Source organism: Alosa sapidissima, chromosome 21, assembly GCF_018492685.1.
Source record: "Alosa sapidissima isolate fAloSap1 chromosome 21, fAloSap1.pri, whole genome shotgun sequence".
Classification (NCBI taxonomy): domain Eukaryota; kingdom Metazoa; phylum Chordata; class Actinopteri; order Clupeiformes; family Clupeidae; genus Alosa; species Alosa sapidissima.
In genome coordinates, this window is record NC_055977.1 from 17398915 (window position 1) to 17424353 (window position 25439).

Here is a 25439-nt window from a genome sequence, read left to right on the forward strand (position 1 = left end):
TGTGTTTTTAATGCATAATCACAGCAGCAGTAGACAAACAGGGGAAAGTAGTAAAGTGTTATCACTGTAGACAGGCTGAAGAGTAGGCACCAACAGGACAAAACATGAAACCCATCGGAAAGCAACATTTGAAATAGGAGAAATAAAACTAGATAAAAATAGATTGAGAATTTAGTATTTTAAGTTAAACTTACTGTAAATTGAACTGGGATGAGACAAGGAGCCCTATCATTACATTACATTCCATTACATTTAGCAGACACGACCAAAGTGATTTACATATGTCAGCTATATTACAAGGGATCACATTGTCCCCAGAGCAACTTGGGGTTAAGTGCCTTGCTCAAGGGTACAACGGTGGAAGCCGGGAATTGAACCGACAACTTTCAGGCTACTGCACGCTAGCCCAGCTCCTTAACCACTACACTGCACCGCCCCAGGAGTAGCTCCGCCAAAGCAGAGCTTCCAAAAATACTGTAAACTCTGGGCTGTTCCCCTCCACGGAAATCTTTAGTAAAAGGCAAAAAATTTGTACGAGATGAAGAGAAACCCGAGCGATTCATGATAGCCATATCATGATAGTCTAAAACGCATGGTCACTGGTGGTAGTAGTTTAAACAAATTTCGGGGTTTGTCAAGTTCATATTGTGTGGTTTAGTTATGAAACGTTATGAAACATCCGGCACATGGCGCAAGAAGGTGGGCCTTATGTTTCTGAATCAGTCATGGGTGTGTTTTGGGCATAACATCATTTAAACCACGGGTGGCCAAAATTGCTCCCTCCCCCAAAAAAAAGTTTTGTTGTGAATATTAATTTCTTATAAAATACTGCTAATTTAATGCTGTTTAACTCATTTATAAATATTGCAATGTCACTTTAAAAGCATTTAAGAGCATGTTTAGTTCTCGATGATCTTTTGCCAGCTCCACTCAAATATATGGCTAGTGCTGTACCTATGGTCAATAAGTTAACCATCACAGTTAATAAATGGTCAGTAGTGGGAACTACTGTTGCCTTCATGATTTCCTTTGATGAAGAGAACACACACCCACAGCTTAGCACTTCTGATTAAATCACAACTGTTTGTTGTGGTCTAAACTTGTCTGGCCCTTGTGGTCCCTTGTGTTGAACTGCGGCTCAGCCCTGTTCTGGCCAGGATTCAAACCCACAAACAGTAGCACATTTTTACAACCCCACAGTGCTGGTAGCTCGCTACCGTTAAATAAACTTCTGTGAGAAAAAGGTTTCACTTTTACTGTTGTGTGCAAATACACATATCAAGGGACTTTCCTCCCAGATGAAAAACAAGCAGTAACCAGCATTTTCTTTCCCTCATATTCATTAATTGTGGGAAATATCCATGTATCAAAACTACTATTCCACTATGTTTATGGCATTGCATTTCGTTATAAAAAAAGGAATTGTTTTCCTGTAATAGGCCTATGTCCTCCTGGTTGTGTTGGTTCACTCATTTTGCGATTGTCCCTCAAAAGTTGAACTGGCCTGAGTTCATGTTCAGGCTGATAACCTTTTACCTGAGGTCTAAGTACCATTAGAATATTCGTCCTACACTGAGGCTGTCTTTTGTTGAATTTGATAATGAATCGTGCCATATCCATACAAATGCCCCGTTCTGACATTTCTGACTGACTGCCTGCTTCATTGTGGCGAAGCCTAAGTCCAGGGGTTTGCTGCAACTGTCCTATTGGATCAATCAAGAATGCCCTTTGGTCACATTGACTGCCTAAGGCATGGGTGACTGTCTGAATCTACACAAGTCCTACAGATTCTGACAAAACAGCCGTGATGTGGGTGAACAGTTCGAGCGAGCCCCGGGGTGACATTAAGGCCGGTCAACTCGCCTTTTGTGTGAGTGCATAATGACCCACCAGCTCAGTTTAAAGCTGCAGTTGGCAAGATTTTTTTGATCATATTCACTGAAACCGACACTATGCTCCGACAGAACAACATAAATCAGCTGGTTTTAGAAAAAAGCCAGCACTTCTACCTCCACCTAGAAGACCTTATTTGTTTAGCAAAAATCCACAGCTCCCGGTTCTTCTGGTCCAATCAGAGCAGGGCTGTGTGAGATCTGACTGTCAATCACAGTCTGGTGCAGTCTGGTGCGCACTGACGAGCACAAATACCACTCTGTGGTAGGGGGAGGGGCATTAGAGTTGTAAACATTCAACATTTTGGCTAAGTCCCTTCAATCTGTCAGACTTGCCAACTGCAGCTTTAATGCTGCCAGTTACCATACTCATGTGACAGTAGTCAGACCTCAAATCTAATCTTCTCAGTAATGCAGTTTCAGGTTTTTAACAATAAGGGCTTTTATCAGCAGAGTTTGTGATAAATGTGTGTTACCAAGCTACATTTGACTGACTGGTATGCTAATTGGAGACCACATCATGTTTTACAGCTACATCTGGTGTTGACTAGGGTCTTTTGTTTATTTCATGAGTTACAGCTTGTATCATTCAGACCAAATACGCAAACAGATTTCTTGTCATTCACACACTGTAGAGGCCTACCAGTTATCATGTCAAACTTCCCAGTTGAACTAAATTACCTATTATTGTCTTTTCATTTTCAATTGAATTAATGTATTAGAATAATTGTTGTGAAAAGGTCTGTGGGTGTTTAAACCTGAGCTATCTTTTCAGATATAAACAGATAATGGCCATCACTGTGAGTCAGAACCGAACAGTATTTCATAGGGCCAGCATCTCTTTCCTGCTCTGTCACCATACATGCCCTCAGTCCAATCTCTCCCTTACAGAATTCACAACCTCTTACAACATGTTTTGGTTCATGTTGAAATTTGGAATTTGTCAATGAACAGTTTGACATTGGGTCATCCCATGAAAAGAGACATGGAAAATTCATGATCTTGATTAGGTGGGGTGACAAAAATTCTCCTCAGTCATCGGAAGCACAGTGACTCCTTTAGGAAGTCTGTCATACCTTGTATGACTGTAAATCTTTCACTGTTACGCATTTCTACGTTTATTCTTGTGGTACTTATAAAGACTTCGAGTTTGTTGTCTCAAGGCTGTCTGGATTGCCAGATAAGACTAACTAAAGGAAACAGCCAACGTTGGTGGTTGTGGAACTCTTTTTCTATTTAAGAGGAGGATGTAGATTGTGCAGAGGGCTTGAAAGACAGCTTCACCCCTTTGACAGTGTCTATATAAAGAACATGCAATGGGTGGATGCATTGTTTATTATAGTATTTAACATAAAACATGCCATAAACACATACAATTATCATGTCTATAATTATCATATCAAGACGACAGATAAATAAAAGAATGCATTCTTTCAAATGCTATTTTTGAATACAAGCACACACGCATAAACCACAAGTATGGACACAGGACTAATTCAACAACCAACCACATTATGTGTGTGGGATGTTTACATGTATTTTAAAACCTCAGTCAGACTAACACAATAATTCGATTTTTCTCAAACGTCATATAAACAAAGCCTACTGAGTGATTTTCTGTTTACAGTTCATCAGCACCCATTGTGCTCATTTCATTTCTCCCTTTTCCTCCAGTTGACACCATTGTTGTTTAAAGGCGCTCTAAGCGATGTTGGGTAACGTCAATTCTGTTTTCTGTCCACAGAGACCGCTTTTTACAGTATACTCAGGGCACAGGCTGCTAGTGGATGGTGAGGTGATGTTTGCTGTATGTGACAAAAAATGTTTTAGCTTAGAAACCGTGTTACATTGTTTAGAGCGCCTTTAACATAAGATAAACACTGTTAAAGCTAGCTAATAGTGTTCCTGAATTCCCAGCATGTATAGGGCAAATGTAGGGTGTTGTCGTGGCAATGAGACCTTTTAAAAGGAATGTGCACATGTCCCTCATCTCAGTCCATTAACTCAGGTCAGCCCATGCCTGTGTGTTTTTCTGTCTACAGTTAGGATTGAGGGCATTGAGTTTGTGTGTGTGTGTGAGTGAGTGAGTGAGTGAGTGAGTGAGAGAGAGAGAGAGAGAGAGAGAGGGGGGGGGGGGGGGGGTGGGTGAGGGTTTCCCTTTCATTCCTGCACACACAGCTAGTGAGCAGAATTTCATAGAATTTGACCACAATGGATTCGAGTAAAAGTCAGAGAGTGAAAGTGGGCTACTTTCATCCTTCATGGTTCAGATTCCGAAAGGGTATGTTGGAAGGACTGGAGAGTTCATGCTGGCTTTCTGGAAATGCAACAAAGAGCCAGTGTTCACTCTAGTGATGGGGACGAGACCGCCTATGCCGAGTCCGAGTCAAGACCGAGTCTTTGAAGGGTCGAGACCGAGTCGAGACCGAGTCTGTTGGTTTTCAAATACAGTCGAGTCCGAGTCAAGACCGAGTCTTTGAGGAAGCAAGTCCGAGTCGAGACCGAGTCGAGACCAAGACCATAAAAAATTGCAGTTTTAATATTCATAATTTAATATCACCCCAGTTAATAATCAACAGTTAGGCCTACAGACTAAGCTAGATTGGGAATTGTTTAGAGGAGCAGTCTTAACGTCTAAATATGGACTATGCTGACCTACAGACACTCACCGGCAGCAGAGCCATAGAGATAAATAAACGGCTCTGACGGCAGTATCTTTGCATTGCACCATGGGATGTCATTTTCAAATAATGCCGGTCAACATTGCATTTTATTATTATTGTTGTTATGTGTTGTCTGTTTTTTTATATGAACATAAAAAATGCGTTGGTCTCGAGGACTCGGTCTGAAATTACGAGTCCTTCTCCTCCCACTGTGGTCCGAGACCGAGTCAAGACCGAGTCTTTGAAGGAACGAGTCCGAGACGAGACCGAGAAAGCAGAAATTGGTCTCAAGACCGGACTCGAGTCCGAGACCGGACTCGAGTACTACATCACTAGTTCACTCACCTGTGTGTGTGTGTGTGTGTGTGTGTGTGTGTGGCATGTGTGTGTGTATTTGTGTGTGTTTGTGTGTGTGTGTGTTTGTACATTTCAACTTTATCCGGCAAGTACCCCTCGCTCAACACCTCCATCTGTTCTGAACACGTCAGCCTTCCTTTCAAGGGGGGTCTACTCTAAGGTGTTTCCCCCCAGCAATATGGCGGCCATGTTGCCACCTAGCAATCGACTGACAATTGCGGTATCTAGCTTTCTAATATCTATGAAGCTAACTACCTATGGCAAGTTGCATTGCAATTTAGCTCTGGGGTAGCAAAAATCAAAGAGTTTTAACGTAGCCTACTGGAGATCACAGTATCCACTCGAAGGAGGACTTCAGTGTGTAGATCTCCTTATATGGGCAAAGATGGTAGTTTTTTTTAGGCGAACTTCAGTGGTCTATAACAAAAAAAAAACAATGCTGTTTTTCTCTTGCGGCCCACATGCAATATATTGACGGCTGCAGCCCACACTTGGGAAACACTGAGTAACCCATGGTTACACCACAGTCACTGAACCGCTGTGGGTTCCATGGTTTCTCTAGTGTTGCATGATTTACACTGCTTCTCTGTCTTGGTACATGAGAGAGTGAATGTGGTGTTTCCTGTCCTAAGATTAAAGGAGCTCTGTTCATTTTACAGCTCAAAAGGCATTCAAAAGGCAAGTGTCATAGCACACGCACAACATCTTCTCCGACAACTCCCAAGGCCTACTATCCGACCTACTTCATGCTGACCATCTGACCATCATCACATTCTGGTTATATTTCTACAGCGTCCCAACTTTTTTGGAATTGAGATTATAAAACCACACAATTTATGATAGTCTGCAGCCACTCAATCCTAGTCCTCATGTAGCGGAAGTAATTATGCTTCCCTGAATTTCCCCATATTCCCTGCATGTTCTGTGCAGGTAGTAGGGCGTGCGGCTTGGGTGTGGCAGGAGTTGGTTCCATAGACAGTACCAGTACCTTAAGACAGAGGTCCCCAAATAGTTAGGCCCAAGGGCCAAATTATGTCAAGCATGCCAAACCAAGGGCCAAAGCATCCAGGATTAAACATGCATACACCCGCAAACATTTAAAAGTTGAAAAATAATCATCCTAAAACTACATTATCATGTACTGCACCTCTGAAAGCAAATGATCAACATTGTGACAATATGATACCTGCCCAAATTATCTTAATACTGATACTAAAATAATTCTAGTAGCTTATAGGACAACATCCAAAACATCAACAAAAGCACAGGAATGACCACCATGAAACTTAACTTAACTTTAACTTAATATGCAAGTTTTTAAGCTTAATTTACCTTCATTTAACAGCTTCAGAGTCATTGGGATGGTTATATGAATTATTGAATTGTGGCCGTCTCGCTTCCCCATAGCGCATGTGAGCGGAAAACCCCCCCTTGCAACTGTGGGCTGGCGGGCCTTACTGCATTCAAATACACAGGCTTTACTGCATTCAAATACACATACACGCCAGGCACCGGCTAGAAAAAGGTAGCGATGGAGTTTCTCAGACATTCGTCATGACAGAGCCAGCGAAAAAGAAGCAAAAACCGAGAAAACAGTAAGGAAACATTTTAAAAATCTGAAAATATTTTGCCATATGTGAAAACAACCCATAAGAAATTACTCTGTCATTTGTGTTCAGAGTTAATGAGATTAATAAAGATTTGTTATGGCAAGCCCTTTTAACATTTAAAAGCTAAATTTGACTATCCGGAATTAACATTATAGATATCAGCATCTTACTAGCCGTAATTACATTTTGGATAGTTGGAATTGTCACGTAGGACTACACATATTTATAGATATTGCCTCATTTGCATATTTTATTTTATTTTTTAGGCAAAGTGTAGGCTAATACAAAAAGTATTTCTCTAAATATGAAGATTAATCTGGTAGAAATGTATGGGATATCTATAAAGGGGAAAAAAAGTCCCATTCACCTGTAGTGTGATAATTACGGAAGCGTATTGCTGCCACAGTAGATAGATAGATAGATAGATACTTTATTGATCCCTAGGGGAAATTCAAGAATAAATAAAATAAATAAAAAGGCTCAGTATTATGTACGTGAAAAGTTTCTTGTTATAACAATATCTTTTTCACGTTTTAACAAGATATGTATCATGTTATTACATGAAATTATCACGTTATTTCATGATAATGATATTTTCACGTTATAACGTGAAAATATCATGTTATTTCAATATATGATTTTTTCATGTTTTTACAAGATATTTATCACGTTTTTAGATGAAAATATCACGTTATTTCAAAATAACGAAACGAAACGAGGCTACGAGAGCTCATGACTGGCATAAATGATAACTAGTCGTGTCTGAACTTGCACCCTGACTGCTATCAGGCCTACACAGTGCTGCTTGATGAGTGTTTGTTTTTGTGCATGTGTGTATGTGTGTGTAGGCTACGTGTGTGTGGTCAGTTCCCAGCTGACTGAGGAGCAGTGAAGAGGGATGTGTGTGTATCGGCAGAGAGCCGCTGAAAGGAGGCCGATAGAGAGGTTCTGTGCAGGATAGCCTGCTCACACAGCCTGATAGTTCTGCTGTATCTTCTTATCAACACAATAAATAAAACTTTCGCTAATTTGACGCAAGAGGAAGAAAGGGCTTTGATAAATATGCGAATTTTCACGCAATGTGGGTGAATGTATAGAGCACTCTGGCTCGGTAGTCTGCAGGTCATCGCAGTCATTTCTAAGGCTACGTTTATACGGTGACGATGAAAAGAGAAGATGCAGAAGTGGCGTCTCGTCTTATTTTTTTATTCGCGTTTAGACGAGCATTCTCAGGGGGAAATCTTTGTTTATATGAAGACGCAAGAGTAGGTGATATTCGATTGGATATGCATTCCAGACCGCTGGGTGGTGGTGTGATAGAACCCCGGTACGTCACGCGCAGACATTCTAATTTGACAGTTTAGCCAGAGAGGTAATCAAGTATATTTGGTTTAGCCGTTTAGACGGAGACGCAACCCGGGTCGTCTTCAAAACTCTACACTCTGGAAGGAGTCTTCAGATTTTTGCGTCTTCAAGCCCCGATGGCGGGGTCGCCGTGTAAACGAAAGGCACTTACTGTATGATAAAGTATTTTGTCGTCTTCCTTCGCAATCGTTCTCATATAAACGGCCCCTAAGGCTGTGGGGAAGGGACGCGGGGAGTGAGAAGTGAAGCAAATTAAATATTCAAACAGCAATTTGAGATCACAAACTTTTTGAGATCACACTGTAATCAGCCCGGCCCCACCGGGAATCCTGCCGACTCTCCTGATTGCCACTCCGCTATGCTACTGCACACAGGTGCAGAATATTCTGGACAATGCTTGGGTGTTCACATAGGCTATAGGCCTATAACAATATCATTCACCGTGTTCAATAACGAGAATGTCTTAAACCGAGCTTAAAATAGAATTTGATTGAGTCGTGTAAACGAGCATATCCTATTCTTGCCTCTCGTTTCGTTTAGTTTCATTATCTTGAATAACGTGACAATTTCATGTAGGCTAATAACGTGATATGATATTTTTACATTTTTACAAGATATACATCTTAAAATAACATGATATTTTCACGTTATAACGTGAAAATATCAGTATCATGAAATAACGTGATAAATTTATGTAATAACGTGATACCGGTACATATCTTGTTAAAACGTGAAAAAGAGAAACGAGAAAGAAACGTTTCACGTAATTACATAATACTGACCCTTTTTATTTATTTTAGTGTGGCAGCAATACGCTTCAGTAGATAATAGTGTCATTTGTTTTTTTGTTTTTTCAGGACTTTTGTCCCGAGTAGAGATTTTAGCACACATCCCACGTTGTTCAATGGGGTCATATAATGGGACTTTTTTCCCCCTTTATAGATATTCTCATAAACTTCCACCAGTTTAATCTTCATATTAAGAGAAATACTTTTTGTATTACACTTAGTCTTAAAAATAAAATAAAATATGCAAATTAGCCAATATCTCATTAAATATGCGTACATATAAACCCTTGAAGCTATAGATTTTCTGAGGTGAACACAATGTTCACAATGACCATGATTGTAAGGTCATAGAAGAGTGTAAGCATTCTGATTTGAAAATGGCTAAAAAACAGTCAACCAATTGTGTAGCAAACTCTAGCCGGACAGTTGTAGCGTACTGATGGTTTCTTTATTTCTTTGTGAAAGTCCTGAGACCACCGTAAGAGCTATGTACAATATAATACAATAACATACAATAAGAACTTAACATGACAAACATAACAGCAATATGTTAGGTTACAGTAAAATGAATAAATAGAAAGAATAGTATCTAGCCACCTTGTTCCCGTTCCAGCTGAGTGCTAAGATTTATCCTTAAGAACCAGTTCCTTTAGCTACAAAGTAGCACCATAAGAGCTATATGATACGCCTATAATACAATGATATTAATTAAGAACAAACAATATAATTTAACACGATATATTAAAACAAGAATAAAAAGAAAGAAAAGTTTAGAAACCTTGTTCTCCGTAAGAGTCGTGTCCTTAAGCTACAAAATAGCACCGTGAGAGCTAGTTCCTTTAAAAGTAAATGCATTCTAAATAATGCCGTTGCGACAATAACAAGCGTGCAGCCAAAGCCTTAGAATGCACCTTGTGGAATGTCTTATGTAGGCTACTGTACCAATGGAATTAAGTCAAATATAAATGATACATATGAATTGAAATTAAACAAAAACAAACAAAACAACAGGTATATTTAAACAAAAACAAATAAACAAGACATGTTTATTTACAAATTGCATAGCCTACAACTAGCAACAAACAAGAATTGCCAGTTATTTATTAGCCTAAACTTCAGCATCAGCGGAAAGTGAGATCTCTGCAAGGTCTGTTGACAATCAGAGCAGTCCCGGCGGCATGGGGGGGCTTTGGGGGACCAGGCCCGTCCTGGAAGTCATCTGTGCCTGCCCTGAACGAGCTTGGCTGCTCCAACCAACCCCAATCCCATAGATTGATTTTGAACACTTATTAAATGTAGGCCTAGCCTATACGTTTGTCAATCTAGCAAGTAGCAAATAAAACTGGTAAAATCTGTATTATTCCGTAGCTAAATCAATCAGGAACATTAGGTAAGCCCATCACCTAAATGGAGAGGAGGTTACGTGGCGCAGTCTACTTCACTTCTGCACTAACCCCTGTCATCCGATGACAAATATAGCTTATCGGCTCGCAGGTAGGCTATATCTCATATTGTAGTTAGTAGAAGTATGCCTAGTAGTTTCTGGGTTTGTTTGATAGCGTTAACCTTTACAGTTTTTTTCTTCTGACCTAGTTGGAGAACAGGAAGCTTACCACTCCAGGGCCGAAGTTATCCGTAACTTCGGGGCTAACTCCCTAACACTCTATCTGAAAGTGGTTAGCAAATGAACGAGGATTTTGGTTTTATCTGCGGATTTATTTTTGCATTATTTTAAATATGACTAGCTCCAGTCTCAACAGCACGTCTACTTTTTCCACACGCATCTCAGTTTTAACACACATATAGCCTATCCCCTCTCGCTTTCTTTCTCTCCATCCCTGCGCACAGGGCTCTCTTAAAGGAGCTGCACCATTTTACAACAATTGCATCTACATTTTCATATTGGAATGTTTTGTCAAGTGTAAGCTTAAACTACCGTGATCAATTTAAGTTCCAGTGCCCCCCCTGGAAAGGTGTAATGCCCGTCCGTGAATTTGTGTCTGCCGCTGGGTCTGAATCAGAGCCGCACCTCAGTGAAGCTTAGGTCTAAAGTCCTTTGCCAACAGATTATGGGGGCAGTAAAACGGCGTGGGAAGATACACACTGACTAAAAGGCATCATAGACTGTCTCCAATTCTACTACATTGGACCTGATAGCTCCAGCAACAGTTGTTGATCGACAAAAATCAGAACTCTCTACCGCAGCAACAGAGTCTACCACAGTCGTACCTGTGATACACACTTCCAGGGCAACAGATATCTCACCCATGCCAACAGGCCCAGATTGCAATTGCCACAGAACCTACTCCAAACACAAAGAGCTCCACTGTTGCAGCATCAGAATTCTTCGATATGTCAAAAGACCCCTCTCCCACAACAACTGACAGCTCTGCCAAAGCAACCGAGTCCACCAAGTAAATAAATTCAGACTATTTTCTGTGGATGGTCAATCGCTTCTCCAAAAAAATGACATGAGAGGGACAGTGTCCCATCATTTACAGCTGTGAGAAGTGCAATTGTGAATGCCAACTTTCATCCTACCACCAAAATTCTTACACCCATCCTTCCTTATCCCGCAACAACATTTGATGCAATCTTCACCACAATGAATAACTTTCAGGATGTGCTGAAACAGAAGGGAGATACCTATGGTGGGTTGTGGGCACTGGCGCCTTAATGCAGGGGCTTACCTGGGCTTCAGCCCAGGGGCCTCGACCAATGAGGGGCCTCCTAATAATAATAATGATAATCAATAATAATAAACAGCCGTGTCCGTATTCGCGGCGTCAGTCATTAGCCTACTCTGGAGCTAGCCTAATTGAGCACATCGCACAATGACAATGACATCCTTGCAGAGACCCTGTTTAACCACTAAAACTGTCTTGTTTGAAGAACTAATTTCTTCCGACACATATCAACTAATTTCTCAACTTGCAGGACAAACTGCCGTTACTAGTTCTAAATGGATGGTTGCTACCAAAGATTCTAGAGCGCTAGTTGCTACGGCCAAAGGCCAGTCGTTAGTTCTATCTCTCCCGTTGTCAAGCGGGCGTATCCCAAGATTCTGATGAACTTTAGCTTTGAAACATCGCTATTTTACTTAGCCTGCTGTCATCCATCTAGCTAAAAGCCACCTCCGTCATATGCTACAATGTTGCAATGTTCTGAACTTCTGCATTTTACAGCTCAGATGCAACGTGGCCGTTCATTTAAACTTCACAAGGAGTTCGGCGAATTAATATACAAGTGTGATACGGCCAAAAAAATGGATCTACTTCATAGGTGTGCAAATAACATACGGTTAATGGTCGTTCTAAATTACGTAGGACAATGGGAAATTCAACCAAGCAGTGGAATAACGTGAGATATGTCTCCATGTAGGGTACGTAGTGATAATGCATAAGGTAGGCCTAGCCAATGTTCACGTCACATGAGCCAGCTGCTTGTTCTGTAGGCTAAAAGTATTTCTGACCCTCCCAAACTACGTTTAAAAAATGGTGTGTTATGTAGACAGAACCCCCCCCCCGACACGACAAATAGGCTACATACACGTTTGAAAGCTTGAAACCAGAGTTTCCGCTGGGAAAAAATGGTGCCGGCAGAGTCCTATTATCGCTTCTTAATTACCTAGTCAAGTTCAGGAACACTGGAGACAAACATGCCTAACAAGATCTAGCCAGTATATATGTTTTCATGGACAGCAAGAGTCCGCTTCGTTCATTGTTTTAAAAAGGCAACGTTGTTTGTTGCTGCTATACCCACGTTATCTCCAGTGGTTCCACTGCTTGCACAGATGCGCACACACAAGAATGAGCTCACACCACTACCCCCTAAGGCTATGCCTCTTTATTTGATAACAATAAATTAAGAAATATTTCCTATTCTGGGAAATGTTTAGTTTCTTTTTCTTTCGGTCCGCGGTTCAATGATATCGTTTAATTGTGCCGGAAATTATCCGCGGACCAGCAATCTCCTCGTCGAGGAGGCCCTAACCCTGCAGATCATAGACAGAGAAAGCATAGGCCTACTGTATGCTTTGGGTACAGAACAGTTGCATGTCCAGTGTACACGGAGAATGACAGTGTCTTGGAGCGGCCGCAACCCCGCAACTCCACTTCCAACGTCATGATTCCGACAGATAGCCTACGCCCGACACTTATGCTTTTTATCTGGTGGTGGTGGAGTTGACCGGACATCTGAGGCTTCAGACGTTACCAATTTATCATCATCCATCGCGTCTGTCCTCTGAAAAAAAACGTTTAAGGCTAGTCTGCCTGGGCCTGGCCATGTTTGAACCGCCTCACTCATTTGTTTGTTGTTTAACATGGACGTTTTAAGCGTGCGCTTCCTATTTGAAATGTTTCCTACAGTATTTGAAATGCAGCATAGGCTATGCGTGTTGTTTAATAGCTTTCAAACGGTAGAGCCTGTACATTAAAAAAACATAGCCAAAGGACGTAGGCTATTGCTTTAATATAGGCTTACATTTTAAGGCTTATTCTGAAATTCAGATTGCGTTAGGGGGACGGGTTATTAGCCAATTTCAATCGGACAATTTGACCGGAGAGATTTAATTTTGTCGGACATTTCATTTTTTTTCCCGGTCAATGTCTTGTAATTACCGGACAACGGAAACCCTGCTTGAAACATCCATAGGCTACTGTATGTGTAACCCATCTTTTAACTTAGCCTGCTACAGCCAGTGTAAAAGTTCAACGCTTGTTTTCGTGCAGTAGGCTGGCCTTTTTGATAAGCGATGTCATGGGTAGATGACGTGGTTAAGGAGGGCTTTCTGTTCATGTTTATATAAATGTTTTACATAGGCTCAATAATGATAGGCTACTGTTAGGCTTTATTAACCAAAAGCGCATGTTATGTAAATAGGCGGGTCAGATCGCGGGCAGGGTATTTAATCATAATTAATATTTGCGGTTTGGTTTGGGGGGGGGGGGCTTAAAGACATGTAGCCCAGAGGCCTCAGGTGGTATTAAGGCGCCCCTGGTTGTGGGCCGACGAAGGTGTGTACCGTATTGCCAAGGAAATCCAACTCATGAAACCAGACCAGTTTAACAATATATTCCTTAGTCTAGGTGGGTTTCATGTGGAGAAAATTGTGTTGGCCTGTCTTGGTACATACCTGGAACCCTCTGGAATGTTTGATGTTCTAGTTGAAACAGAGTGCTACGGTACTGATGTCATTAAGAACGTGATCTCCGGTTCTCACTAAGCTCGGGCCCGCACTCCCCATTCAATGATACACGAGGTCCTCACATCTATGATCTTGGAAGCATTCCTCTCCAAATACCCTGAGAGGAAAACAGAGCTAGAGGCACAGCAGGTCAACTGGCAGTCCAAAGAGCCCACACATGAAGAATGGAACACCAAAAAGGAGCTTTCTGACACAGTCAATGCAGCCTTTCAAGTCTACCTTAAGGAACGGGCATTGCATTCCCAGTCCTTTAATTACTGGAACACATATGTTTCTGACCTGTTCCCAATATTGAGGGATCTGACCAATTCTCTGCGCTCTGGAGACTGGATTCTCTACCTCAGTGCAATGGAGAGGGCAACTTCATTGTTCTTCTTTTTTGGGAGAACAACCTACTGTCGATGGACACACCATTATTCCTGCAGGACTGCTATCAACTGAAGGAGAAGTTCCCACTTCTCTATGATTCCTACATAAATGGTGGATTTGTTGTGAACACCACCAGGAAAGGTAGTGGAGTGCCATTTGACCAGACACTAGAGCAGTATTACAACCGGCCTGCCAAAGTGAGTGGAGGGATAATTGGGGTCACCAGGAAGAAGGAAGCAGTAGCTCTTTCGGGAATCATCAAGCATAAAAAAGACCAGTATGTTGATCTCCTTGAGATGAGGGATAATGTTGGAGGAGAACTCTCACTTCATCATGACTTCAGCTCGAGCACTACAACTAAAATAGTAAAGATGGTGCAAGACATAGAGGAATATCTCCTGAAGGTATGCAGTCCTCTACGAGACCAGGTAACGCTTAAGAATGTTCTCAATTGAAGAAATTGTGACCAACGAAAATGTAGATAAGTTGTTGTGCTGTATCACAGAGGGCAGTGCTGCTTGTGCTAAATTTATCGACTCAGAAATAAGTCGTTATCGATACACTCGACTATTAGTAAAGTCAAGTTTACTTTGCCAAAGACCACCTTGAATTTGGCTTCCAAAGCAGACATCAAAGATGAGACAATCAAAGCTCTCATGTTTATTGAGTATGGGTGTCACCGGGGGTTCACAGTTGAGGAGCTACTCCAGCATGAGATCACCAACTCTGCATTCTTTTTGGTTGACAAAGACGGTTACTTGAGGAAGAGTGCCAAATCACAACTTGGGACTGAGCTGCTGAAGTTGTGTCTACAAATAGATAAAAGGTCCAAATACCCTCCCACAAACACACGCCATCATTATCGACTTCATGGCATTGGTGAGAAAGGTCTCCTTAAAGAAACTTGTTTTACCCGTCAAGACTTTCCACGACTTTGCTATTGCTTTGACATATATGGTCACCAAAGCTGGAGGCAACTGTGGTGAGATCCATATTGTTTTCGACACTTACAGGGACGACAGCATCAAACATGGAGAGAGGGAGAGAAGAGGAATATCCAAAAACATGGTTGTCCTTGATGTGATCTCACCAAACCAAAATGTTCCAGTGGTATTAAAGAACTTTTGGTCATCTCCCATTAGCAAAACTGCTTTTCAGGCTTTCTATGCTGAGTGGCTGACCACCAATTACAAAGGCACCAAACCACTATATACCTTGGTATATCACCACAGGCATGGATTGTGTCAGCTGCGAGCGCTTCTCCATTCCCTTGGCTCAACTGCACACACGAGGAAGCTGATGACCGGATGATGTTCCATGTGCAGGACATTTTAAGTCACCGTACAGGATCTACATCACTGACACTGTCATCAGGTGATACAGCTGTCTTTGTGTGCCTATTATACCACACAACAGTCAATTGGAGAAATCTTTGCCTCAAAGAGCTCTGGCTCATCCGCAACTCAGGAGTGAACAGATCAATATTACCACTTCATGATATCTGCATAGCGCTGGGAGACGAGCTCATACAGTGTCTCCCAACACTACATGCGCTGACTGGGTGCGATACAAATATCAACCAAACTTGCAGCTCTGAACACTGTCCGCAAACCAGACAACTCATCTCTGATCCTCAACTTCAACTGTCCACAACTAACAGAGAGTGCAATACAAATGGCGGAAACATTCTTGGTCAAATGTCTCAAACCATCAACAGACATGATGGAGACATTTGACGACCTGCACTTTGCTGCGTTTGATAGCCATGCCTTTAAGATGGACTTTGAGAGGACCGCTTGCACCTCAACTAATGCGAGAAAACATATACAAAGAGCCTATTATCAACAGCAGCTTTGGGTCCAAGCACTATTTACAGACGCCACCTCGATCTTAAATGCAGATGCTTATGGTTTTGTAAGAGAGGGGAGTTTATTAGTCCCTGAGATTGTAATCTCAAAACCTGAAGGTTTGCCAGATCCCTGCTCGTGTGGCAAGTGTGCCCACAAGAATGGCTGTCCCTGTCGGGTAGCTCGTATCCATTGCTGCAAGTACTGCAAATGCAAACTGCAACAACACCGGACTCGCCTGCTACTCCTCCCCCGGAAAGAAAGCGTCGGAAGCGGTGTGCGAGGAAGCAGAAGAGGGGCAAGCGCGGAGGCGTCCGGGCCAGGCTAGCGGCCAGCCCAACTCGCCCAGCCATACCATCCATTCTCCTGGCAAATGTACGATCACTGGACAACAAAATGGATCACATACGACTGCTGAGATCAACGAACCGGACAGTAAGTAACTGCTGTGTGCTCGTCTTCACTGAGACTTGGTTAAATGACAACATTCCGGACTCTGCTGTACAACTGGAGCAGCTAGCATGCTATCGAGCAGACAGGGCCATTGTAAAGGGAGGTAAATCACGAGGAGGAGGAATCTGTGTTTACATCCGTGACGAATGGTGCCGGGACACTGTAGTAGTATGCAAACACTGCTCACCACTGGCAGAGTTTATGATCATAAAGTGCCGTCCTTTTTACCTGCCAAGGGAAATTACTGCGATTCTGCTAGTCGCAGTATACATCCCGCCTACCAACAACAACAGCGATAAGAACGCGGCTCTCAGTGAACTGTACCAGGCTGTCAGTGAACAACAGACGGCACACCCAGACGGTTTCACCATCTTCACTGGAGATTTTAACCATGCTGATCTTAAAACTGTACTTCCAAAGCTACACCAGCATGTTGATTTTCCAACAAGAGGAGATAACATCCTGGACCTGGTCTACACTACACACAAAGGAGCATACAAAGCCACCCCCCTCCCCCACATTGGACTCTCAGACCATATAACTGTTATGCTAATGCCCGCATACAGACAAAGGGTAAAAGCGAACAAACCGGTTCGTAAGCAGGTAAAAGTGTGGCCTGAGGGAGCCTCCGATGCTCTTCAAGACTGCTTTGACACAACAGACTGGGAAATGTTTAAGCAGGCAGCCACTTACAACAACCGGACAGACATAGAGGAGTATACAGACACTGTAACCTCTTACATCACCAAGTGCATCGATGATGTGACCCACACAAAAGACATCATCACTCGGGCTAACTGGAAGCCATGGCTGACAGGGGATGTCCTCAGGCTGCTGAGGGCCAGAGACAAAGCCTACAGAGCTGGGGATGAAGCTGGCATGAGAACAGCGAGAGCCAACCTGTCCCGTGGCATCAAGGAAGCAAAAAAGGAATACACTCACAAGATAACCACCCACTTCAAAGACAGCAGGAACGCACAAAGCCTATGGTAGGGCATTCAGGCCCTCACGGACTACAAGCCCGCGCCACAGAGCTGTGAGAGCAACATCCCTCTGCTCAACAACCTGAACCGCTTCTTTGCTCGCTTTGAAGCACAAAACAGCACCTGCCCACAGAAGACCCATCCCCCTCTACATGAGCAGCCCCTGTGCCTCTCTGCCGACAGCGTGAAGAGGACACTTGCTGCTATCAACACCCGTAAGGCAACAGGTCCAGACAACATCCCAGGTCGTGCGCTGAAGGACTGCGCAGGGGAGCTTAAGGATGTCTTCACAGACATCTTTAACACTTCCCTGAAGCAAGCCATCGTCCCATCATGTTTCAAAGCTGCCACCATCATACCTGTGCCGAAGAAAACTGCTCCATCCTGCTTCAATGACTACCGCCCTGTGGCACTGACACCCATCATCATGAAGTGCTTTGAGCGGCTTGTCATGTCACATATCATATCCATTCTCCCCCCCACCCTGGACCCCTTCCAGTTTGCATACCGAGCCAAGCGGTCTACAGAGGATGCAATCTGCTCTGCCCTCCACCCAGCCCTCACCCACCTGGAAAAAAGAGACTCATATGTGAGATTGCTGTTTATAGACTTCAGTTCTGCATTCAACACCATAATACCACAACAACTCATCTGCAAACTTGACAAACTGGGACTCAGTACCTACCTCTGCAACTGGCTACTGGACTTCCTCTGTCAGAGGCCTCAAGTAGTACGTGTTGGCAACAATACCTCAAGCAGCATCACACTGAGCACAGGGGCCCCCCAAGGCTGCGTGCTCAGTCCGCTGCTCTTCACCCTGCTGACGCATGACTGCACTGCAACCTACAGCAACAATCACATAGTGAAATTTGCTGACGACACAACTCTGGTGGGTCTCATCACCAAGGGCGACGAGACTCAATACAGGTTGGAGGTCGACCATCTGACCACGTGGTGCAGGGACAACAACCTCCTGCTGAACGTCAGCAAGACCAAAGAGATTGTTGTTGACTTCCGGAGAGGTCACACCCAACACCTGCCACTGACCATCGACGGTGCTGTGGTGGAGAGAGCGAGCAGCACCAAATTCCTGGGGGTGCACATCAGCGAAGACCTCTCCTGGACCACCAACACTGCATCACTGGCGAAGAGAGCTCAGCGCCGCCTGTACTTCCTGCGGAAACTCAGGCGAGCAAGTGCTCCACCAGCCATCATGACCACATTCTACCGAGGCACCATTGAGAGCATCCTCTCCAGCTGTATCGCTGTGTGGGGCGGAAGCTGCACTGAATACAACAGGAAAGCCCTGCAGCGCATAGTGAACACAGCTGGAAGGATTATTGGTGCTTCACTCCCCTCCCTGAAGGACATTTACACCACCCACCTCACCCGCAAGGCGACCAAAATTGTGAGTGATGCAAGTCACCCCGCTCACAATCTGTTCGATCTACTGCCCTCTGGGAAGAGGTACAGAAGCCTGCGCTCCCGCACTACCAGACTCACCAACAGCTTCATACACCAAGCTGTAAGGATGCTGAACTCTCTCCCTCCTCTCCCCCCTCCACCCTCAGCTACATAACATCCTGGACATTGGACCCACAATGGCCGCGTGCACTACTCCACTTGCACACTTGTACACTTTACAACTTGTTGTTGTTGTCCTGAAAACACAACACTTCTGCTGCTCTTACATAACTTGCACCACTATGTCACTTTCTTTCTTACTTAGGTCAAACAGAACTACCCAAGCCTTTTATTGGCCTGACTTTGCACTAGTATTTTATTGACTGTCTATGCACAATTTAAACCAAATTTTGCTGCTCTTATTTTTTTCATTATTATATGTGCCCTCTTATTTACTTGAATGTTATGTTTGTCTGTGGACTTAAATTGGTAAAATATGTCTTGTCTTCACCGTGGGATAGAGAGAAACGTAATTTCGATCTCTTTGTATGTCTGGAACATGTGAAGAAATTGACAATAAAGCTGACTTTGACTTTGACTTTGTAAGGGAGGCAATAGTTGTAAAAATCCTATCAATGAGTTCTCATTATAATCCCCATACCTGGACTCTGTTGAGAAAAAGTTGAAAGTTTTACCTTGCAACACAGGGAATAAACCTGTTGTTCTGTATTTTTCACTTTAAGTTAACGTTCCAATGATAATAGCAAGGTTGGAAATAAAATGTCTTTATTAATCAAATGCTTGTTTTCTTTCTACTATTACATTTCTACAGCCACATTACATTGGTAACATCTACAGAAGCACAATTAAAAATATAAAACCAGAATTCTTACACTACATGGTCATTGTAAACATTGTGATCACCTTAGAAAATCTGTAGCTTGAATGTACGCATATTTAATGAGATATTGGGTAATTTGCATATTTTTCAAAAACGATTTAATTGTAGGCCTATTAATTTTTTTTATTTATTTATTTATATTTAAATTGTATTCTATTTATCTTAATATGGAGATTAAACTGGTAGAAGTTTATGAGAATATCTATAAAGGGGTAAAAAAGTCCCATTCACCTATAATGTGATAATAGTGTCACCTATTGTGGTCATTTTCAGGACTAAATAGGCTACCTTACAGAGCAGCAGATCAGGGCTGGCCATATCGGCTCTGATGTACACTGATTTAAATGCATCGCTTCACTACCCAACACGCGAACAAGAAATAAAAGAAAAAAGAAACCAATGAGCTTAATGTCGCGATTTCCGATAGGCCTAGGCCTGGAGAAAAGACAGCTATTGGTAACCTAACAAGTAGGATTTGCTTTGCCTACTCTGCTGTTTGGTTGTCCCAAACTTTGAGACGACCCATACTCGAATTAACTGAATCTTATCAACCCGAACTGCGATGTTCCAAACAGAGTGACAGGATGCAATGCCTAATAATCTCACTGCCTACGGCATAACTGATACAGTGCGCCTAGGCCTACTGTTAAACACCTGAAAAATATTAAGCTGCTGTTTTCTTTTTATGACGAGCACTAGGCCTACGTTTGAATGATTTATGACTGAATGGAACGTTGCGTTTTTAAGCGTCAGAACTGCTTATCACGTCGTGTGACAAAGTTTACACCAACCATCATCTTCTAATGTAGGCCTATCCTTATGTTGTTAGAATCTAACATTCAGCAACAGCAAAGCAAATGCAAGCTAACCAAAGTGCAGTCGGTTCTCCCGCCATGGTTTTGGAAATCACACACCTGCTGCATCTGAAGGCCCACGCATAATAAGGCCTACGCCTATCACTCTACACGCCCCTGTTGCACGTAACATTAATAGCTGATGCTGCCTCCCCAAAATTCCGCATCATGTGAACAGATCAGTAGGCCTGCAAATTTTCACCTCGTTTTCAGACACACGTTGCGGCAAAAAGACGTCTCATTGTTTTGTTTTTTTGTCGGGTCGGGTCAGGTTCGGGTAGTTAATCAGTACATATTGAGGCTCGAGTGGGTGCAGATTGACTCTCCTGACGGGTCGGGTGGGTGCGGATGTTAAAAAACCTTAACCGGCGCAACACTAGCCTATACTGTTGAGCATATTGTAATGCAGCGTTGAATGGATGAATAGCTTACATAAGGGTACCCCGCACTTTTCAAAATCACCAAGAGACACCAGAGTCAGACTTGTCTTGACCTGAAAAAAAAAGTTAGAGGCTAGCCAACGTCTATGGTAACTAACTGAACTAGGCTACAGGCTTAATAGCGTTGCCACCACCACAAGCATGATTGCTGACAAAATGGAAGATTATGGAAGGCTTGCTATCGTGTTTATCGTGTACAGTTGTTGTGGAGGTAAGCATAGGCTATAGCATCTTATTCTTTACTTTCATCTTCCGAAAAAACATTTCGATATTGGTATTCAGGGGGCTACTGTGTGAAATTGCCTTGGCTACGCGTATAGTTCTCATTTCTAATCCTCATTTTGCTCATCTTGAGCGAAGTTTTTGGTTTTACATGATTATTCTCGCTCAATCTGAGTGAATTTCCTCAAACAAACGCTTACTTTTAAACATTTTGGCTACTCGGGAACTCCACGTACAAGTGCAATAGCCAAGACGCAGACGCAGCGGCCATGAGGAAATGGCACGACTTATTTTACTTCTTTATCTGTGAATCGTTCATTGAAACTGCCTAATACATTGCACCGCAAATGGTTCAGAAACTTTCGGAGCAGGTGAGAATTATTTTCTGAAAAGTTTTTCACTATGGTCAGCACATTCTCGTTGCTCCTCCTAACCCACCGCCTTTGGCAAGCGTAAAGTGTAAAGAAATAACATGTGTAGCCTTTAGAATAAGTGGTGTCGTTTAGGTCTGATCTTGAACGTTTAACGACATTTCTTTCCTCAAGCCATCCTTTTCCTCGAGTTTCTTTCCTCAAGCCATCCGCATCTAGCCCGGGCAGCCGCTAGGGGCGCGTCTAGATTTCTAGGCTAATCCGCATCCTCAACACACTCTTTTAAACTACGTTACATGGACTTGCCATACTGCACTCACTTACACACATGCGCTTTTACTCCCTTCTCTCTCAATATAGGCCTATATTTAATTATTCTAAATAGACACATGCACAAAATAGTTTACCAGCTATGCCATTTCACTGACTACATGTTTTACGACACTAGGCTTATCTCTATATGTATGTGACAAATGAAAATCCTTGATTAAGAGTATTTTTTAGTTGTAGAATAGGTTTGCTGGCAATGTAAGAACAATGAAAAATGTTAAACCAGCAACTGATCATTATGATGCCAGGAAGTAGGCCTATAGGCAAACATTTTTTTTATTGGCTCAGACCTATTCATATCATAATTAATTCCTATTAAAGACTCATCCCCACCAGCCCCTTACTTGTCTATAACTTTTAACTCATATAAAATCAAAGTGTTTTATTATAGTATATGTATACATTTTTTTAAAGAAGATTTGTGTCATGGAGGGTATATAGCGGTGTTCATTAGATGTGTTTTAAAATGGATAGATCAAAAGGTGAGGCGGCTAAAACATTTTTTATTGGATTTATTTTTCAAATGTGCCATCAAAATTGTAAAAAAAAATATAAAAAATAAATAAAAAAACAAGACTGGAGATCACACTCAAAAGATAGATTTAAAAAAACTGAGAATTATCAAATAGTGATTTATTGACCTCACCAGACTCCAAATAAAAAAACTAAAGTGCAAGTGCAGACGTTCCGGGTGACCCCATCTTCAATGCAAGTTACATCAACAGAGTTCACGGACTATATAGGAAATTACATAATTTACCGGGCAAGTGGCAAATTCAAAGGAACCAATCACAATTCCAGTTCACAAACAATCAATCAATGAATCAACTTGAGCTATCGATTAAATAATCATACAAAGTAGAACAAACATTTCATCATATTTCTTAGGTTACATACATGTTTTAGAAGCCACAATACCAATGTGTAAAAGTTGCAGATTAGACAAAAAAAAAACAGGTCAAGTTATAATCTTCATTCAGTCCTCCAGGAGAAAATTTGCTCATATAGAATACCCAATAGGCTTCACTTCGTAATAATGTCCTATCCAAGTCACGACTTCGACGGCTGGGTGATAGATGTTCTATCCCAATTAACTCCAACTCGCCTACTGTGCCTAGCCATGGTGAAGTGTCTAGCCACTGGTGATTTTGCATCTTTTCTGTGGATGGCACTCCTGTGCTTGTTGATCCAAACTCTTAGTTGCCTATTGGTCTTACCTATGTATTGCAAACCACAGGGGCATGCTAGTAAATGAATAACAAAAGTTATACGGCAAGTTATACATTTCTTGATAGTGTATTCTTTACCTGACCTAGTAGTTTTCTTCATCCCTGTGGTGGTACAGGATGTGCAATTTTTGCAGGGGGAAAACCCTTTTGCGTTGTCAAATCGTACTCTCCAATCGTCCTAGAGGGATCGAGGGGTCTCTTCATGCGCTAAGATGTCTCTGATGTTTCTCGTTTCTCTGGAGTGTGTGAATAATGGGGGATCTCTGAATAAGTTTGAGCATGTTGGATCTGTATTGAGGACATTCCAGTACTTCTTGATGATCTGTTGAATCTGGTTGCTCTGGGGGGTGTAGGGTGAACAGCATATCACAGAATGGTCCTTTTCCTTTTTCTTATTTGCTTGAGTCCCACTATGGGTCAAGTGTGCCTTATGGAGGGCCAGGTCCAGTGTGTCTATGCTGTAGCCCCTGTCCAGAAACTGTCTGTACATCTTGTCTGCCTCAGTTTGAAAGTCTTGGTCCTTGCTGCAGATCCTCCTCACCCTCAGGAATTGGCTATATGGAAGTCCCTGTTTCAGAGAGTTGGGATGGAAACTGGAGGCATTTGGTTTGACATATATATCTAAACATGTATCTATGTACTGCATAGAACACCTTTGGGATGAATTAGAGTGGAGACTAAGAGCCAAGGCTTCTCATCCAACATCAGTGTGACCTTACACATGTGCTTTTGGAAGAATGGTCAAAAATTTCCAAACACACTCCAAACCTTGTTGAAAGCCTTTCCAGAAGAGTTGAAGCTGCTGTACAGTAGCTACAAAGGGTGGACCAATGTCATATTAAACCCTATGGATTAAGAATGGGATGTCACTTAAGTTCATATGCGAGTCAAGTCAATTTTTTTTCAAGTTTTGGACAAGTACATTGAGGCAAATGGACTTGACAGTTCTTGTCATGTTTCACACACTGTACGCTCCATTGCGAAGTGCTTGTGGCTAAGTGGATAGAGGATTAGCTTCTTTTATTTATTTATTGATGTTTTTTGTATATTTGTTGATTTTCTTTGCCTTTATTAGGACAGGACAGGACAGGGAGAGAGATCAGGAAATGACCCAAGTTGGACTGGGACCCAGGTCCCCGCGGGCACTTGGACCCAAATGATAAACAAAAGTGCCCATTTTCACTTAGGGATTCACTTTTGTTGCCAGCGGTTTAGACATTAATGGCTGTGTGTTGAGTTATTTTGAGGGGAAAATATTTGCAGAAATGTGAGGGGTGTACTCACTTTTGTGAGACACTGTATGTAGATGTTTGTATGTAAATGTTTGTATGTCAGTTTGTGTTCATAGACATTGTTATCAGCAGTTTCCCTTAGCCCATGCAATGATTGCAGAAACAGGTCTGTTTTGAATGCAGTGCTATCTGACGCCACAAATATCACAACCATCCAATATTGATAATGAATAATTATTGTTAAATTATGATCACAATGTATTTTAATGTGTGCACAATTTACTTTAATGTAGCCACATGTAAGTTAGATGACCGTGTTGTGCACACAATTTATGATCTTAGTGAGCATATTTTATTAAATGTGTTCACATTGTAAATTGAGCTCACCATGTGTATAATGTGTGCACATTTTACTTTAACATGCATGATGTCTGTTTTTTTTTATTTTAACTCCACCTTTTAGGGGCTCTGTTTTATTCTTATTGGTGTCTGTTAACAAATACTGTATGGTGAATTGCCCTTTGGTGGGACATTAGGGCAATTCACACAGAAGTCCAAAAAGCAAAACATGTCCCACATTAGGGCAAACCACCTACCGGACCGGTACATACTTTTTCTGTGGCTTTTAAAATGGGGCAGACATATTTCATTAGATTTCTTTAGAGGCTTTAGAGGGAGATACCATAAAACTGGATTAAAAGCCTAGTCCAAATTAGATGCAGACCCTTTTTGCTGGCCTTGTGTGGTTACAGCTTTGGAAAATGTCTCAATTAGAGCCTGGCCTGTTTTTATGGAGGTTTTTAGTTGTATAAAATCTCTTGAAGCCGACCCGATCGCCCACTAGGGCTAGTTCTAGGCTGCTTAGATTGTGCACACGTGAGAGACTGCACTGCTTAAAACATACATTTGCCACTAAAGAA

At 42.2% G+C, this 25439-nt stretch overlaps 1 protein-coding gene and 1 non-coding gene across 2 annotated transcripts in view; one reads left to right on the forward strand and one right to left on the reverse strand.

The window, feature by feature from the left end:
- Positions 1-444: 444 nt before the first annotated feature.
- On the reverse strand, positions 445-558 carry LOC121696354. Its single transcript, XR_006026297.1, has one exon. It is a non-coding gene; the product is annotated as a U5 spliceosomal RNA (small nuclear RNA).
- A 20409-nt stretch (positions 559-20967) lies between these two features.
- LOC121695911 (CD276 antigen-like) overlaps positions 20968-25439 on the forward strand; it is a 29928-nt gene continuing 25456 nt past the window's right edge. Inside the window, exon 1 of the mRNA XM_042077100.1 lies at positions 20968-21346. Within this exon, the coding sequence (XP_041933034.1) occupies positions 21277-21346 (70 nt within the window). The 5' untranslated portion in view covers positions 20968-21276. The remainder of the gene's footprint in view (positions 21347-25439) is intronic.